The 19,630-nt window shown below is 47.6% G+C and overlaps 1 protein-coding gene across 7 annotated transcripts in view; it reads right to left on the bottom strand.

Annotated features, from left to right (window-relative positions):
* Positions 1-9,026: 9,026 nt before the first annotated feature.
* The window catches only part of LOC310846976 (sodium-dependent lysophosphatidylcholine symporter 1-B-like), a 35,090-nt gene continuing 24,486 nt past the window's right edge, over positions 9,027-19,630 (bottom strand). For 5 of the 7 annotated variants that reach the window (XM_083744240.1, XM_083744238.1, XM_083744242.1 and 2 more), the window contains 4 exons: positions 17,876-17,988; positions 14,555-14,698; positions 13,585-13,761; positions 9,027-11,931 (listed from right to left, as the gene is read on the bottom strand). In XM_083744240.1, coding sequence (XP_083600366.1) covers positions 11,886-11,931; positions 13,585-13,761; positions 14,555-14,698; positions 17,876-17,988 — 480 coding nt within the window. In that variant the 3' untranslated portion in view covers positions 9,027-11,885. The remainder of the gene's footprint in view (positions 11,932-13,584; positions 13,762-14,554; positions 14,699-17,875; positions 17,989-19,630) is intronic. The other 2 variants (XM_083744241.1, XM_083744239.1) reach the window with 1 other exon arrangement.

The following is a 19,630-nucleotide window of genomic DNA, read 5'->3' as shown; positions in this document are numbered from 1 at the left end:
ATTTCCCCTAACAGGGCATCCTCTTTCCTTACAACACACATCCTCCTCTCTTATATATTTATTTTGTAGAATGAATGAATGAAGAGCTGGAAAAGGTTCTGAAAAGAGCAACCAAACTGATCAAGGAATCGGAGCTGAAGAAAAGTTACCAGATTATAGCCGGGGCTTTTTTTTTCACAGTCAAGTGGTGTGTCATTTTTAACGAAATAAAGAAAAATAATTTCCGCCTTACAGATGTAATAGGCTTTCAACACAGCGTGCAAAAGATTCGCACAATTTAAAAAGCGCCATTTGAGTCTGGCACCGGGAACAGCAATAACACACGGTGGTGCCAGGATTATTCAGGTGGCATTTCCTGCCCTCATCCTTGATGCTGCCCGTCAGCCTCCGCCTACTAGGCAGCAGAACCCGCTGATGTCCCCTGAGGACAGACAATGGAACAGAGCAGCTGGATCTAGCCAAGTCCTGTGATGGGAGGCAAGACATCCCTGGATGGCAATTGGCTGTTGCCAGGCAACGACTCCCACTGATGTCCTCAGAGGGAAAGGAATGAATGGGACTGAACAGCTGGATCTCAGCAACTGAAGAGAATGCCACACTGGATGCCTTCAGCAGCAGGATCCCACCTTGGATCAAAGCTATGCTTCCATAAGAAAGCTGCAGAGATAGCGCAGGATAGTGCACACCCCGGAAATTATCTCTTTCAGCTTCTGCCTTCTGGAAGAAGGTCCAGGGTTATAAAGACTAGGTCTAGCCGTCTGAGAAACGGTTTCTACCCAAATGCGATTTTGGTTTTAAACACATTGTAAGGAGTCTCTAAGGGAGTATACAGTGGTACCTCGGGTTACATACGCTTCAGGTTACAGACTCCGCTAACCCAGAAATAGTGCTTCAGGTTGAGAACAGAAATCATGCTCCGGCGATGTGGCGGCAGCAGGAGGCCCCATTAGCTAAAGTGGTGCTTCAGGTTAAAAACAGTTTCAGGTTAAGTACAGACCTCCAGAACGAATTAAGTACTTAACCCAAGGTACCACTGTATTGTATTTAAAAATGGGGTATCAGAGTTTTTAGGGGGCTAACCAGGTTGGGATAGCTGGGATAGCAGGGTTGTTGGGTTTTGAATGTCTTATGTAGATTTTTCTATTTCGTTGTTCTGTATGAGACAGTGACAATAAAGATTATCATAGATGGAATCATGCCTTTGTAGATGGAGTCATCCAGTGCCCTAGCATCCCAGGCCAGATGGAAGTGGAACAAGTAGCTTTTTCTGAGGTAAGTTGATGGGAGCTGCACACAGTAGTCCATGTATGATGGTCACACCACTTTTTTTTTTACAAAACTATTACCATATTGGCAGTTTTCAGTCCCATTCCTGATGATCCATACTAGAGAATTCACCCTTTTCAGAGATGCTGCCTACTATGCCAATAGTTTTCATTGAACTATTGTATTTTTCACTCTATAAGGCGCACCAGACCACAAGACGCACCTAGTTTTTGGAGGAGGAAAACAAGAGAAAAAATATTCTGAATCTCAGAAGCCAGAACAGCAAGAGGGATTGCTGCGCAGTGAAAGCAGCAATCCCTCTTGCTGTTCTGGCTTCTGGGATAGCTGCGCAGCCTGCATTTGCTCCATAAGACGCGCACACATTTCCTCTTACTTTTTAGGAGGGAAAAAGTGAGTCTTATAGAGCAAAAAATACAGTATTTACCACCACCTCAAGCTCCCTTTCCTGGTCAGTCACTGCCAGTTCAGACCCGCCTAAGCGGAAAAGTGAGAGCTGGACCATAAAGAAGGCTGATCGCTGAAGAATCGATGCTTTTGAATTATGGTGCTGGACTTCTTGCAGTCCATGGGACTCTCTTGAGAGTACCATGGACTGCAAGAAGATCAAACCTCTCCATTTTGAAGAAGAAGAAGAAGAGTTTGGATTTGATATCCCGCCTTTCACTCCCCTTCAGGAGTCTCAAAGCGGCTAACAACCTCCTTTCCCTTCCTCCCCCACAACAAACACTCTGTGAGGTGAGTGGGGCTGAGAGACTTCACAGAAGTGTGACTGGCCCAAGGTCACCCAGCAGCTGCATGTGGAGGAGCGGAGACACGAACCTGGTTCACCAGATTATGTGACTGCCGCTCTTAACCATTACACCACACTGGAAATCAGCCCTGAGTGCTCACTGGAAGGACAGATCGTGAAGCTTAGGCTCCAATACTTTGGCCCCCTCATGAGAAGAGAAGACTCCCTGGAAAAGACCCTGATGCTGGGAAAGATGGAGGGCACAAGGAGAAGGGGACGACAGAGAACGAGATGGTTGGATAGTGTTCTCGAAGCTACCAGCATGAGTTTGACTAAACTGCGGGAGGCAGTGGAAGACAGGAGTGCCTGGAGTGCTCTGGTCCATGGGGTCACGGAGAGTCAAACACGACTGAACGACTAAACAACAACAACTTTCACTGGAGAAATGTTGGAGGGTATGCAGAGCATTGTAATCACTCTGCATTTGCTTACGTTAAACCACAGTCACAATTTTAATGCCCGTTGGAAATGTTGTTTTGGAGCAGCTCACAATCCCTCTTTGTGTCTACCCTGAATAATCTGGTGTCATAATCACTGCTCAGCCCTTACTCCACATCATTTCTGAATAAGTTAAAAGGCACTGTAGCACCCTGCTTATGGTTAACGCTTAGCTGGAATGAAATATTCAACGCAGCAATAGAGAAATTAAAATAATAATTTATTTGTCAGACAAATAAATGAGAGACACAGTGGTATATGGTTACCAAAGCTCTGCCCACTCCAGCCCTGATGGTCAGCACTTATATTTCCTCAGCCCAGCCCCCTTGCTCCTCCTTTGGCTGCCTCTGTCCAATCAGCCTGGTTGAAATTCCTATTGGCTGTTTGCTAGAACCAATCATAAAAGACACACCCATTTCCTATTACCTTTTATGGGAGACAAAGAGCTATATTTCCTTCTATCTATAAATGGCAAACAAGTAGCCATATATCTTACATTTGCCTCAACAAGGCACCTTAATTACCAGATCACCTTTTGCCCTTCTTGCCCTCCAAAACAGATGGTTAAAACAGATGCTCATTCTGTCTTATATTTTGTCTTAAAACAGAGATCTTGGGTTCACATTCTCACACACCATTAATGAAATAAGAATCTAACATAAGAATCTAGCATTTCTTACTTTCTAAATCCTTTGCATAATTACATTTAAGCCAACAAATCTTATACATTAACATAGATCCTTTTCAAAGTAAAACTTCTTCAGTTTACACCCCCCTTTCCTGGCCAGCTACTTTTCCCATTAGCTCTTGCCCTATAACCTTAGGAAAATGTGGCTCAAGTCTCTAATGGGAGACACATGGTATTATATTTTGTTAAACAATGAATCCTACTATTTACCAACTCTTAATTAGTGCTTTTGCAGCTTGATTGTATTCTGTATGGTCAGTAACCTAGTAACCTTTGCTCCCAGCCTGTAATTCCCTTTTTACAACTTTGAGAATTTTGGCTCCTGCTATAAATAAATCAGGGGGGGCCTTTGTCCAGGAGGATAAACATCTGCCAAAGTCTTTTAGCCAGCTGGTCTTCTGCCTGGCATAAAAACACACAAGCATCTGCAAATATATATATTTTAAGCTCATTTTAAAATACAAGTCTTGATCAGATGCCTCAGCACCAGTGCTTGGGGGAAAACAGTTCTTAAGGCCCATCTGCTCCTTAAATTGAAATCACTGTCATACAATTTTAACAGCTATGGCTTCCTCCAAAGGATCCTGGGTGCTGAGAGTTGTTAGAGGACCCCTAGTTCCATCACAGAACTACACTTCCCAGAATTCCCTGGGAGGTGGGATTGTAACTCTACAATTCCCCATGTAGTTTAACAATCAATCCCACCTCCCAAGGGAACTCTGGGAATTGTAGTTCTGTCATAGGAACAAGGACCAACAAATCCCAGCACCCTTAACAATTTATGGTTCCCAGAATTCTTTGCAAGAAGCCAGGGCTGTTTAAAGTGGTGCCCATTACTACACACTTTCTCCTTGGGATGCCTCTGGCAAGCCTAGGTGCAGAATGTTAAATGCTTACCTTGCTGCTTGAAATATGTGGAGCCAAGAGCATGAATACTGTGTAGAGACTGGCGGTGGTGGCAGACTGCAGCAAACACAATCCCAATGTACCGGGTAGATGTGGCTGCCTCCTTCTGTTAATGGGAGCAAAAATAACACTCTCCCCCTAAGGCTAGGACAGGGCCAGGCAACAGATCCCTGAACATCTAGTTCAGTTTTGCAAGACATAGTTGGGAATGCAAGATCTAACCTGGGAAAAAGACAGGTCCCAGCACTTTCGCATTCAGACATAACGGCAGCCTGGGTGATTCTCATGCGGCACAGTATATGAACCAGGGCAGATATTCTGTCCCTGTGCACAGTTCCCTGGGTTTGAGCTTGCCTAGAGACCATGCCTCAAACCTATTACAACAACAACAACAACAACAACAACAATAAATTTTATTTATACCCTGCCCTCCCCAGCCAAGACCGGGCTCAGGGCAGCTGACACCAGGTATAAAAACAATTGATTAAAATACAACTTAAAAACAAGATTAAAGTACAACATTAAAATGCAGCCTCATTTCAGTAGAAACTCAAATCAAAAACTTTTGGGGAATGAATTACTACTACTATTATTATTATGCTACCCAATTCCTCCCAATGTGATACTTGGTGGAACAATTTCACTGGACCAGACCAGGAACTCATTAGAATTCAGTTATTTTCTTGCCACCGTTTCAAAGGCTTCTGAAACATGATTAGCAATGCTGCAAGTACATCGAGAGGGAGCTCCCATGCCGACTGGACCAGGTGCAGCACATCGTTAAACTATGGAACTCCATCCCACAAGGCAGTGATGGCCACCAACTTGAATGACTTTCAAAGAGGATTGGACAAAGTCATGGAGGAGAGGGCTAGCCACAGTAGCCACAGTTGGAGGCAGGAACGCTTATAGATAGCAGTTGCTGGAAACTGAAGGAGGGGAGCATATTCTTGTGCTCAAATCCTGCTTCTTTCTGGGTATCCCTCAGGCATCTGGTCAGCCAATGTAAGAACAGGATGATGGACTAGATGAGACATAGGCCTTGTGATGGCCTGGGAATCCGATTCAGAGGCTGAACCGGAGGAATCCCAGCCTGCACAGGAGTCCCCGCCTCCAGGGCCGGCTGAACTGGGGCAGGGCCTTGATTCTGAAGCGCCTGCACCTGTGCCGGATCCTCAGGAGCAGGCACCAGGTGAATCCACTCTGGCTCCAGAGGTGGTTGAGGACTCAGTGCCTACAGGTGAGTCTCCCCCTGGGCCCAGTAACCCTTCAGCCTCTCCTGAACTGCAGAGGCTCAGGGCAGAGAGGTGAAGGGAACTGGTTTCTCCCAGGAGGAGTGCTCGCCTTAAGGCCAGGTAGAGGCGGGTCTCCTGGGGGCCAGGACTGTCCCTGGCCTCAGAGAAGATAAATGCCAGTAAGCCCGGTCCCAAGTTGCGGAAGCAACGTTGTTGATGAGCTGTTTCGGCCAGCATCCAGTCCTGTTTCCCCCGGAGTTCCTGTGGACCCCGCTTCGCCCGAGGAGGACTGTCTGCCGACCCTCAACTCAGGTCCTGGACCTCGCCCCACGGTAACCTCCCCCTGGACCAGCACAGGCCTGATCCTGCAGGCTCTTCTGGTGTTTTTATGTAATACCGTATTTTTCGCTTTATAAGACGCACCAGACCACAAGACGCACCTAGTTTTTGGAGGAGGAAAACAAGATAAAAATATTCTGAATCTCAGAAGCCAGAACAACAAGAGGGATCACTGCGCAGTGAAAGCAGCAATCCCTCTTGCTGTTCTGGCTTCCGGGATAGCTGCGCAGCCTGCATTCGCTCCATAAGACGCACACACATTTCCCCTTACATTTTAGGAGGGAAAAAGTGAGTCTTATAGAGCAAATAATACGGTAAGTCCTCCTGGCACCAAAGGTGTGTTTTCGCACTTGAAGCGGGGTCTGTGAACCGTACTGAGCACTGGCGGAGGAACAGGGGTGCGGGAGAAGTGCACCGCCACTGGCGGCACGATCCCGGTGGGGTGCCATCGTGGCTGCTCCCCCACTCCCGCACTGGGCGCCACACCCCTGGGACACATGCCACGCCCCTAGGACATATGCCACGCCCTCAGGATGAATGCCACGCCCTCAGGACGCATGCCACGCCCCCAGGACGCATGCCATACCCCCGGGACAGATGCCACACCCCCAGGACACATGCCACACCCCAGGGACACATGTCATGCCCCTAAGACACATGACATGCCCGCAGGACGCATGCCACACCCCTGGGACATGCGCCAGCCCCGCCCCCGCCTGCTCTCCGCCCCCTCCCCCCTGCTGGAGCTTGAAGCTCCGCCACTGGCCCTGAGATCTATGAAGGGCGCTATACAAATTAAACAAATAAATAAATCACAACAATTTGGTTCCCTTGAATATTCTGTTGAACACGTAGGAGCATCTGTGAGAACAGAATGCTGTACTCGATGAGCCACTGGCCAATCCAGCTGGGCTTTTATTCTCATGCTCTTAATTAATTCAGCAGCAGAACTCATCAATTCAGCCCATCTCAACCTCAGGAATCAACTTAAAAGTGTGCAGTAAGATATCAATATTCAAACTGAAAGATAAACCCCGAAGCACACTCTTCTTGTAGCTTAACACCCCTCAAATTACTTCTTTGCATTCATTTTGACAGGGTCACGAGGCATCGCTAAAAATGGAAGATTCTCTGTAAGGTCAAATTTTGAAGAGTGCTCAGTATTCAAAGGCAGTTTAATTCTCAAACTACAAGCAGCCTTTATCCTTTGAAATGGAGAAACCCTCTGGGGAGACACACAGCTAGGAATATATATTTTTATCAGAAGTATATCCAGTTTTTAGAGCATAGAAGAAAGAACCCCCGATTTGAAGTGAATGATTCTGATGTAAGTGACGGCAGCTGCACTTGTCATGAAATCTTTCTCCTTCGGGTGCCCTTGCGGAGTTAAAACAGAAGAGGCAAGGACAAATAATTGCACAGAAGGTTTAAGACCTACTCTTCACACTGCAGTTTTCAAAATCAGAACATACTGAAGCTAAAACTTTATCAGCCTTGTTTTGCAGCGCTAAAAAACAAGGGTCCATCTGGCTTAGAACTGCCTGCTCCAAACTGAGAAGCATTGACAAATCTGCCATTCCTGGTCCTTTTAATTGAAGATGGCAAGGTTTCGGGGCAGGATAGTCTGTGTGAGAAGAATGTGCCTTGCCACTAAACTATTGCACCTTCAAAATACCGTATTTTTCACTCCATAAGACACACTTTTTTCCCCCTAAAAAGTGAGGGGAAATGTCTGTGCGTCTTATGGAGCAAATGCGTGGTCCCTGGAGCCAAATTGCCCATGGACAAAAAGCAGATCATGTTGTTTTTTAAGAGGGAAGTGGGTGTGGAAACAAAGCCACTAATCAGCAAGCGATCGGGGAGGGAGATAAGGGATGCTAGCAATAAAGGAGGCTGCCTGGGAGGGGGGAGGTAAAGACAACAAACTTGCAAAGGGCGGAAACAGGAAGACTAAATCAATGAGGAGAGAAATTAGAAGAAAAGGAGGAGCAAAAAACTGCTCCAGCTAAGGAAAAGACAGTAAGGCAAACAAGAGGGAAGGGGGTGTTGAAAGGAAGCAGCTGATCCGTGGGATTGGGAGAGAGATAAGGGAGGCTGCCTGGGGGGTGGGGAGGTAAAAGCCTATGGATCCTCAGGATTTTTACATTGGGTCACCCCAAATTCACCATCAGATCACATAGCATGTCCATGGCTACAGCCTGCACCCAAAAAATCATACATCCACTGTTTTGTTCAGAATTTTTTTTCTTCTTTTCCTCCTCTAAAAACTATGTGCGTCTTATGGTCAGGTGCGTCTTATGGAGCAAAAAATACGGTAGCCTAAGGCAGCCTTCTCCAGCCTGATGCAACTGTGAAGAGTGTGCCTCTGCTCTGAGTACTGCTTGAGGGCTTCCTATCCGCATTTGGCTGGCCACTTTGAGAACAAAATGCTGGACTCGATGAGGCTGTGCCCTGACACAGCAGGGCTCTCGTGTTCTTATGAGCATCTCACAACAGGAGCACTCCACGCTGCAACCATTTGCCATAAGTCCCACTTGCTGTTTAGCTTGTCTTGCCCACCAACCTATCCCAATCAATCCCCGTCTGCAGAAAATGCCCATCGCCTAGCATTGAAATCAACTACAGTGGTACCTTGGTTATCAAACGGCTTGGCTCCCGAACAAATCAGCTCCCGAACGCTGCAAACCCGGAAGTAAGTGTTCCGGTTTGCAAACGTTATTTTGGAAGCTGAACATCCGACGCGGCTTCTGTGGCTTCCGAATGAGTTCAGGAAGCTGCTGCAGCCAATCGGAAGCTGTGCTTTGGTTTTCGAAAGGTTCCGGGAGTTGAACGGAATGGATTAAGTTCGACAACCAAGGTACCACTGTATGTGTTTCACCACAGGCCGGTCCATCTCTGAGGTACCTGGGGCCCCGTCTCCTATTCCCATTTTCCAAGAAACAAAAGGAGTCTTCAGCCCACACTGCAGAAGAAAAGCCACCTCCTTCCCTATACAGTGGTACCTCAGGTTAAGTACTTAATTCGTTCCGGAGGTCCGTTCCTAACCTGAAACTGTTCTTAACCTGAAGCACCACTTTAGCTAATGGGGCCTCCTGCTGCTGCTGCGCCACCAGAGCACAATTTCTGTTCTCATCCTGAAGCAAAGTTCTTAACCCGAGGTAATATTTCTGGGATAGCGGAGTCTGTAACCTGAAGCGTCTTTAACCTGAAGCATCTGTAACCCGAGGTACCACTGTATATGTGCTTTCCCTCAGCACTCTCCACTGCAAACACACAGAAGGGAGAGGCAGGAATGGGATAGATGCTCCCCCCCCCCTTTCGCTGAAGAATAAGGGACTGTGTATGAGAAGGGAGGAAACAGAAACATCTGTATGGGTTGTCAAAGCATACAAAATACAAAATGAGAAAGGCAGCTTTTGTCAGCTGAAACGAAACAACTCGAGAGATGTCGGAAAATGCAAATATTCAGTCAAACTCCAAAGTATAAAGCACAGCTTGACGCTCGTTACTCTTCCAGCCCACACGGTGTAACATGCTAGTTACAAGAATACCTGAATACAAATTACACCAATTGTGAAGCTTTTAGTAGGATGGGATAACAGCAGCTTTTGATTTCCTGGCACCAAAAAGCCGCCGCCTTTCGGAAGGGGGAGGGAGCAACCCAGAATATAATGGGAATGAAGCTGCAGGGGCAGAGAGGGAACAAGCTGTACACAGCATCCCACTCCTGAAGTGCGTTTCTGGCCCTGGGTTGCAGACGAGAAATCAGCCGCTTTTCAGCAAAGGCAACAGCGCAACTGCTTCTGTTTCCCCAGGTCTTTGCTGAGGAAGATCAGAGAAGCATTGCATGTAGCAGTGCTGAATCTGTCGAGAATCTGGGCATAGCTGTGGTCGTAATAAAAAGAGATCACATCTGTGTGGCTCTTTAGAGTTTTCAAACCATTTCATGTACACTGTGACCCTTACAACAACTCTGTAAGATGGGCCAGTATAGTATCCAAGTGCCCAACTTACTTAAAGGACTGTGTTGTTGGACATGCAACACTGTCGATCTAATGGAAGTATGTGAAATGTAACCAATATGTTTTTGTGCCTAATTGAACCATTACGTGTAGTGCTGTATATAAGGAAACCATTACGATTGTAACTAACGCCTTATCTCGGTGGGGAGGGGTGTTATGTCCTGAAGTTCTCACCCTGGGCCAGCAGGGGGATACTGTAGATAGTTTTCACTCAGGTCCGCATATGCAAATAAGGAAATGAAAGTGACGTTCAGTGATTGGATAGTTACAGAAAGTTGTTACTGTTGCTTTGTAGTCGAGTTCTATATAAGCAGGCTGGCTGAACCCTTCAGCCCAGTTCTGTTCTGGCCTGTGAATAAACAAGAGCTGTTTGAAGAATCACTGTGTCCTCTGATATATTCACCCAGAACTTAACAAAATGTCTAGAGAAGAATGGCTTGTCCAACAGCAAGTGTGTGTGTGTGTGTTGACTGAAGGACTCTTTGAATCCAATACGTTGCAGCAACTGTCTATGTTTTTGACAGAGAATCCAAACGCTGCATTAAGCTTTTCAACATTTTGGTGTTCTCTGTCTTCTATCTTCCTGGCGGTAGGATTCCAGTGGGGGGAAATCTCAGGCCTACCTTAATAAGTCACAACCTTTGACCCCCCTGATCCCAGTCACATAGCAATGAGAGGCACGAAGGGGAATGCTGTTTGCACTGGAAGAATAAAGCTTCTGCAACTGAGACATGATCAGCCGCAGCTTCTTAGTCACATACAACTCCCCCTGGAAAAAAACACCACCCTAATTAATTGTTATTATTTTTAAAAAGGAATCTTATTTCTGAAATGTCAACCTGGCTCCACGGTGTGATTCACAAAGCACCTATTGTTGCTCTGGCTCTGTGCAATAAAGAGGCAAATCACTAACGACTCGCAGTCTAGTTAAAAACACAGATAAAAGCCATCAGTGTGCATGGCAACCACATTAGCACATACCGAAATAGACCAGACCACAAGATTCCGTTGCTAAATGGCTCGAAGGATGTCGGCATCCATAGCCTCACAAACAGGCAGGCGTCGTGTCGTCAGGAGGCTGGGACCACGTTGGGAGAGCTGGTGGGCACCAGAGCCTTGTCCCCCACCGGAGGGAGGCGATTCCCATAACCAGGAAAGTGGAAACTACGAGGCTATTTTGTAGGGGAGGTTGGAAGCTAAGGATCGGTCTGGGTCAAGGAGGTCTCATCAGCATGTTCAGCCTTGACCTGGAGCGCTTGGGAACATAATGCTAATAGCCTGTCAGAAGAATGTCAGGACCTGGAGAAAGGTCAACTCATGCCAGGCCAGCTGGGTGAGTCACATCTTATTTCCCTCTGGACACAGATCCTTCTAGCTCAGAGTTATCTACTCTGACTCTCCAATCAGCTCCTCAGCCCTCCTAACCTGAGATCTTTTAACTCAAGACACTGAAGGTGGAACCTGAGACCTTCAATATTCACGACATGTTCTCTACCGCTAAGATCATGCCCTCTGCCTCTCTAAACTGAGCTAAATAAGCATCCTTTTTGTCATGGGTAGGTATCAAACCGATGCCACCATACAGATGAATGCATAAAGGTCCCAGTTCAGCTTGCAAATAAGATAGCTTTGTGTTCTGGAGATTGCAGAAGACCAAAAGACCTGTGAAAACGACTGGGGTTGAGAGAGACCCATAATGATATTGAGTGCAGCTGCCCGGGGTCAACCTCCGGGCAGCTGAGTTCCAGTTCTCTAAAATGTCCTGAAATTGAATATGCATTTGGCCTAGTTTCCTTACTCATATGTGAGGAGCTTACATAAATCGTATAAGTGCAGAAGACGACTCACTGAATCATAGCACAATCCATTCTCTTTCCAAGGCAAGGGATATTTGTTACATTAATGTACATTAAAAGTCCCTGCGTTTGTAGAACCACCAGCTTGTTCCTTATCCCCTGAGAAAGAAGTTCATTCCAGTTTTTAAAGCGAAGTCTCTGCTCGTTCCATCCTCAGGGATTTGTCCCTGGGCAAGAGATGGTTGTAAAAACGTCGAGCTCCGTGGAGTTAATTTCTTTGGCATCTTGCGGAAGCGCTCGAGATGTCTTCACTGCTGCTCCCGGATGAAAAAAAGGAAGACGCCAGAGACTTTCCCGCAAGTAGTCATGAATTCCCTCCAGAGACTAACTCGCCTCTGATTCTGGGCGTTCTGTCTGACCCTGATGCCTGCTTAGAAAAAACAGCAAAGATGAACGTGAAATTGGAGGAGCGACTCAGCGTCTAAAGGTCAGTGCAGAGAGGGAAATTATGGAAGAGCTCTCCGAAAGGGGGCAAACAAACTCATAGAGCAGCCTTTGCAGACCTGGTACCCCCGGAAGTTGTTGGACTACAATTCCCATCAGCCCCAGCAAAGATGGTGTTATGTACTGAGTTGATTAGGATCCAAACTGCAGCAGTCTGATTGGTCCTAGAAGAATAGGATCCAAAATGCAGCAGTCTGATTGGTCCTAGAACAATAGGATTCAGAAGGCAGCAGTCTGAGTGGTCCTAGAACAATGCAGCAGTATGATTGGTCTGGAGGAGCCACCCAATCCAGCTCCAGGTGGAAGTGAATCCACAACCTGATTGGCCTACAGGAGAATTCCGGAATTAGCCAATCACATGCAGCCCATTGTGTAAATAATGTATATAAAGCAGATACATTGAGGGGACTTTCATTCCTCCTCACCACTATGAGCTGAATAAAGAGCATGAAATCCACTCCCGACTCTGAGTATATTTCACATGTGCAGGCACCATTGGGAACGCACTGCAAATTGTGCATAAACAGCCGTCTCTCCACCTGCCACTCACCCCACATCACATCTGGGGGAAGCAGTTTTGGGATCCAGGATAGGCCTCATCTGGGCTATGGCCAGGAGGCAGGGGTAAGACTTTTGGGGGTGGGTGGATAGGTGATTTTGGCTGGATAAGGTCAGTGGAAGGAGATAGGCCTCTCTTCCCTCTCTGTGCATTTTCTTTTGTCTCCTTCAGCCCCAATGAAAGCATATCCAGTATATCTGAAGGAGCGTCTCCACCCCCATCGTTCTGCCCGGACACTGAGGTCCAGCGCCAAGGGCCTTCTGGTGGTTCCCTCCCTGCAAGAAGCCAAGTTACAGGGAACCAGGCAGAGGGCCTTCTCGGTGGTGGCACCCGCCCTGTGGAACGCCCTCCCACCAGATGTCAAAGAGAAAAACAACTACCAGACTTTTAGAAGACATCTGAAGGCAGCCCTGTTTAGGGAAGCTTTTAATGTTTGACTACTACTGTATTTTAATATTTTGTTGGAAGCTGCCCAGAGTGGCTGGGGAAACCCAGCCAGATGGGCGGGGTATAAATAATAAATTATTATTATTATTATTATTATTATTATTATTATTATTATTTCTCAGGGTTCCCTGGAAAGATGGAATGACTTGACTGCCAAGCCAGTTGACATCTACAGCACGATCTTGTCTTACCTGTTGGTGGTCATTTCAGTGAGCTCTTTTGCTAACGTGGTGCCCCTACAGATTCTTTGAATGTGTCTGGTCCAGCTCGACGGAGCCTTGTTTAAGTTTTCCTGCCACTGCATCACAATCCCGAAAACCCACCCAAGTCAAATCATGAGCGCCTTGGGGAAAAATTGTAAGGTCTCCGAGGCCAGTCAGACTTCAGCCTGAAAGGGCATGGGTTAATCCAGCAAGGTCTGTCTCCCGTTTTAAACGGGATTGTACATGTGGTCTAAAATGCCCAACCCAACCTTTTAGGATAGGGAAGCCTGTGCCTTTAATTTGGGGCGACCCCCCACCGCTTTAAGGTTCTCCAACTCTTCTGCTCCACATGGGGGAACCCCATCCTTACCCAGTCGCCTCCATTTCCACTCTGATCTGTTTCCTCCGCTTCTCGTCGATGGGGTAGGAGAAGAAGACGGCCATGGAGGAGAGCAGCAGGGCAATGGGAACAGGGGCCATGAGAATTTGCAGCGTCAGGACAACCTGGGGGTTATGTGTGCAGTCCGTGGCTCTGTAACCTGCAAAACTGGGAAAGTATTTAAAAAAAAAAAAGATTATTTATTTATTTATATGCCACTTTTCCCTCCAAGGAGCGTGGTTCCCTTCCTCCTCATTTATCCTCACAACAACAACCCTGTGAGGAAGGTTAAACTACAGACTGGCCCAAGGTCACCCAGTGGGAGCTCCATGGCCAAGTGGGAGATTTGAACCCTGGTCTCCCAGGTCCTAGTCCAGCACTCTAACCACTGCACCATGAGGGCTCTTAAGCCAGCTCTGCCTCTAGGTCATGGGTAGGCAAACTAAGGCCCGGGGGCTGGATCTGGCCCAATCGCCTTCTCAATCCACCCCACGGACGGTCCAGGAATCAGCGTGTTTTTACATGTGTGCTTTTATTTAAAATGCATCTCTGGGTTATTTGTAAAAGGTAAAGGGACCCCTGACAATTAAGTCCAGTCGTGAACGACTCTGGGGTCGCGGCACTCATCTCGCTTTAAAGGCCGAGGGAGCTGGCATTTGTCTGCAGACAGTTTTTCCTGGTCATGTGGCCGGCATGACTAAGCCGCTTCTGGCGAAACCAGAGCAGCGCACAGAAACACCCTTTACCTTCTCGCTGGAGCGGTACTGTGGTTTAACCTTTAAATGTGTGCCTAGCCAGGAAAAGCTGAGAGACGCAGAGAGGATGGTGGATGAGGCCTTCATTATTTTAGAAACCTTGATCTTATTATAAACAGAGCACATAAAGGAACACGACAAGCGAAAGGGATTTGGGGACAGTGTTTGTGGCTTAGGAGCAACAAGGCTGGAACGAAGGGGCTTACTGCAAACTCATGGTGGAAATCCCAAGGGAGAGGCCGGCGGCGAGCTTGTTGAAGAAAACGTAGAACGAGTAGAAGAAAGCTTCCAGGTTGAGGCAGGTGGGGTTCTGCAGCTTGAAATCATCCACTGCGTCTGGAAGCATGGACCTAGGGAACAGGAGGAGATCAAGTCAGGAGGTTTGCACCTGCAAGACAGTCACCACAGCATCAAGCAACAATTCACCCATGAACGAGCAAATCTAAGGTTGCTTCAAGACAACTTCCCTGTTAAGCATAAATCTCAATATATTAAGGGACATGGGTGGCGCTGTGGGTTAAACCACTGAGCCTAGGACTTGCTGATCAGAAGGTCGGCAGTTCGAATCCCCGCGACGGGGTGAGCTCCCGTTGCTCGGTCCCTGCTCCTGCCAACCTAGCAGTTTGAAAGCACATCAAAGTGCAAGTAGATAAATAGGTACCGCTCCGGTGGGAAGGTAAATGGCGTTTCCGTGCGCTGCTCTGGTTCGCCAGATGCGGCTTAGTCATGCTGGCCACATGACCCGGAAGCTGTCTGTGGACAAACGCCTATAGAGCGAGATGAGTGCGCAACCCCAGATTTGGTCACGACTGGACCGAATGGTCAGGGGTCCCTTTACCTTTACCTTTAATGTTTGATATCTAGTGATAAAAGTTTCCCCCATATCGTCTCATAGAGGTTTTTAGTAACAGATACTGTACACACTTGGAAAACGCAGCAAGCGAAAAGATAAAAAACAACAACAGTCAGTCCCTTTTCAGCTCTGAAAAACCAGTGCATCCATTAGTTCCTTAAAAAATTATTTTGGATTCTTTCTACTTGTTGTTGTTTAGTCGTTTAGTCGTGTCCGACTCTTCGTGACCCCATGGACCAGAGAACGCCAGGCACCTCTGAGTCCACTGCCTTCCGCAGTTTGGTCAAACTCTTTCTACTTACCATCTGTTATTTTCCTACAGTTTCCCCCGTTACGCTTTTATAAATGATGCATGGGATTATTTGTGTTGTGTGGAATTCTCTAAGTGAAAAGGAAGGCAGATCATTAGTTTCTTTAGTACTATGCCCTACTGTGAAATTATTATGGGAAGATTATATACGTCATTATAATAATATTAGCTGTACTGGCTGGAGAAGCTGCGTTTTTTGGTCCCTGCTCCTGCCAACCTGGGACGCAGGTGGCGCTGTGGGTTAAAGCCTCAGCGCCTAGGACTTGCCGATCGAAAGGTCGGCGGTTTGAATCCCTGCGGCAGGGGTGCGCTCCCGCTGCTCGGTCCCAGCGCCTGCCAACCTAGCAGTTCGAAAGCACCTCCGGGTGCAAGTAGATAAATAGGGACCGCTTACCAGCGGGAAGGTAAACGGCGTTTCCGTGTGCGGCTCTGGCTCGCCAGAGCAGCGATGTCACGCTGGCCACGTGACCCGGAAGTGTCTCCGGACAGCGCTGGCCCCTGGCCTCTTGAGTGAGATGGGCGCACAACCCCAGAGTCTGTCAAGACTGGCCCGTACGGGCAGGGGTACCTTTACCTTTACCTTTACCTGCCAACCTAGCAGTTCGAAAGCACGTCAAAGTGCAAGTAGATAAATAGGTACCACTCTGGCGGGAAGGTAAACACCGTTTCCATGCGCTGCTCTGGTTCGCCAGATGCGGCTTAGTCATGCTGGCCACATGACCCGGAAGTTGTCTGTGGACAAACGCCTATAGAGCGAGATGAGTGCGCAACCCCAGAGTCGGCCACGACTGGACCTGATGGTCAGGGGTCCTTTACCTTTACCTTACTCAATGTTTTTGCACAAAGTCTGCAGGGAGGTTGCCTGTCGAGCATTCGTTCCGATTCCTTTGCAAGGAATCTGTGTCAAGCAAGTGCGGTTCCCTCCATCGTTTTCCTTATCTCAAAAATTCAACCGGCAAAATAGCAACTGTTGGTGCAAAAGGGACGAAGCCCAGGGACTCAGACTTCCCAGGCACTCGGGGACTTTGCTATGCTACATTTGCCACGGACCTCGCAGAGCTGCTGCCAGTCCCAGTGGACAAAATTAGCCTGAAATCGAGATACTAGATGTCCCTAAAGGTTCTGACAACCCTCCAGCTGGGGGCACAATTTTCCCTGGGTGCTGAAAGGGTGCTAGAGGAATAATGCAGGCTCTTAGGAGCTTTGCTGGTGCTAATAAATAATTGGGTGCACCCTTCCCACCTTGGAACAAATCTACGCTTCCAGGTGCCATAAGAAAGCTGTAGAGATAGCGCAGGATAGTGCGCACCCAGGAAATAATCTCTTTCAGCTTCTTTAACAGGGTTATAAAGACTAGGACTAGCCGCCTGAGAAACCAAATGCGATTTTGGTTCTAAACGCAGTGTAAGGTAGTTTCTGTGGGAGTATATTGTATTTAATTATGGGGTATTTTTAGGGGGTTAACCAGGCTGGGATAGCAGGCTTGTTGGTTTTTGAATGTCTGTTGTAGATTTTTTCAATTTCGTTGTTCTGTATGGGACAACGACAATAAAGATTACCATATCGTATCATCGTATTGAAAGACAGATGAGATTGAGGGGCAAGGCCGGCTCATCCATTAGCCTCAGTGAGGCAGTCGCCTCAGGCAGAAGGCTGGGCGAAGCTGGGAGGGAAGGTAGATCTGGTTCACAAGGAGCGTGCCGCTTGCCACCTTCTGTGCCTGCTGCCATTGCCACCTCCAGCCCCCCATTTTCTCTCCCACTGCCTTCAGAGTATCGGGACTTCCCTGGGCCACCTCCAGCCACCTCATTTTGTTTTGCCTCAAGCGGCAAAATCTCTTGGGCTGGTTGTGCCAAGGGGCAAGTACGAATTAGAAGAAGAGGAAGAAGAGTTTGGATTTGATATCCCGCTTTATCACTACCCAAAGGAGTCTCAAAGCGGCTAACAATCTCCTTTCCCTTCCTTACTCTGTGAGGTGAGTGGGGCTGAGAGACTTCAGAGAAGTGTGACTGGACCAAGGTAACCCAGCAGTTGCATGTGGAGGAGCGGAGACGCAAACCCGGTTCCCCAGATTACGAGACTACCTCTCTTAACCACTACACCACATTGGCTCTCAGAAAACTCCAAACGGAAAAACTTGCTGAAGCAAATGCAGCGGCAGACCCTGTTATAGATCTCTCTCATGCTTGTTTTTCTCACATCCATGTGTGTAGCGCTGCATTTTATGAACCAAGTGCCTCTGAGAGTTCCCGGAGTGCCGAAATGCTGGAAAGCATAGCACGGGATTTCAGGAAGCTTCCGTCCGGATGCGATACGCCCTCCCCAGACGAGCCCGCTATTGTTCGGGACTTCCCTTCCGCTCACCATGGCAACAAGTAGAGGACGGCGAGGCTGCTTCCTGCCAGGGCGACCATGAAGACGTAGACCAGGAAGTTGTGGGTCACGACCGTGATAACAATGAGAGACGGGATGATCAGCTGCAGCAGACAAGGTGAGCGGGAGGAGGAGAGGAAAGAAAAAGAGGAAAAAGAGCCACCTCATCGACAACTAGTAGCCAGGATGGCTACCTGATCTACCTACGCTGTCAGAGATGGGATACACCTGAATGCCAGTTGTGGGAAATCGCAAGTGGGGAGAGCTGCTCTCGCACTCAGGTCCTGCTTGCGGGATTCCCATGGGGGTCTTGTCACAGAGGCATGCCAGTCCGTAATCACACAGTTCAAAGATGGGGTGAATTCTTTATTAGCAAAAATTCAACCTCCACAGACTTGGTGGGATGTCAGGCCTAATGAGCACAGCAGCTCGTTCCTGCTGGTCTTCCTCCATCAGTTGACAAGATGGAAAGCCCTCACTTCCTCACAGCCATCTACCGTATTTTTCGCTCTATAGGACGCACTTTCTCCCCTCCAAAAATTAAGGGGAAATGTTTGTGCGTCCTATAGAGCGAATGCAGGCTGCGCAAAGCCTTCGCAGGGCAGCGGGGTGAAGGCACCCCTCTGTTCTGCGGAGGCTTCAAAGGCTGCACTCCGGGGGCTTCAGGCAGCTATCCGCAAGCCTGTGGAGCGCAGCAGGAGTTCCACAACCTGATCTACAGCTTTACTTGTAGGTCTCATTTGTTACCCCTCTGGAATTTGGCATATATATTTTTCCAACCTGTCCCTGATGGTTTTCTATAGCCAGTTGGCTCTTAACATTATATTAGGTGATATACAGTGTTTAAGGCTCACCTCTGCAGTCACAGTGCAGTCTTGGACCAATATCTCTCTTTTGGAAATGCATAATCTCACTGACTCTCTCTCTCTCTCTCTCTCTCTCTCTCTCTCAGCACATCCTAGATGTGTCAGGTGCTTTTCACTGACATAGTACTTTTAAGTACTTAGCACTTTTAATCTGCAGGGTAGAAAAATTTCAGAGATGCTCCAATCCTGCTCTCTCCTGGCACAATGCCTGGTGGAGAAAAGGGCCTCATCCAAGGTTTTTTTCTCCACATCACAGGTTTGTTACATTACTGGAAAATTTATTTGGCTTGTTAGTCACTTATAGAAAAGTGTAAAAGCTGGGGGGGGGGGGCGAGTCTCTAAGCAACTTTTAAAAAGAGCATAAAGTATATAATAAAAACAGATAATAAACTTCAGGAAAACTATTATGAAACTTATGAAACAGACCCAGCAACAGCGGGAAACTTCAGCGGCAGGAAACATCAACAAACAAGAGAACAGTTGACTTAATCCAGGGGTAGGCAATCTAAGGCCCAGGGGCCGGATCCGGCCCAATCACCTTCTCAGTCTGGCCCGCGGATGGTCTCGGAATCAGCGTGTTTTTACATGAGTAGAATGTGTGCTTTTCTTTAAAATGCATCTCTGGGTTATTTGTGGGGCCTGCCTGGTATTATTACATGAGTAGAATGTGTGTTTTTATTTAAAATGCATCTCTGGGTTGTTTGTGGGGCATAAGAATTCATTCATTCCCCTCCCCCCCCAAATATGGTCTAAGGGACAGTGGACCGGCTCCCTGCTGAAAAAGTTCGCTGACCTCTGACTTAATCTGTCCAGTGCCTTTTCGGTGGTGGCACCCGCCCTGTGGAACACTCTCCCACCAGATGTCAAAGAGAAGAACAAC

Source organism: Podarcis gaigeae (genome assembly GCF_964106915.1).
Source record: "Podarcis gaigeae genome assembly, chromosome: 6".
Lineage (NCBI taxonomy): Eukaryota > Metazoa > Chordata > Lepidosauria > Squamata > Lacertidae > Podarcis > Podarcis gaigeae.
This window is presented reverse-complemented; position numbering and strand designations above follow the sequence as displayed.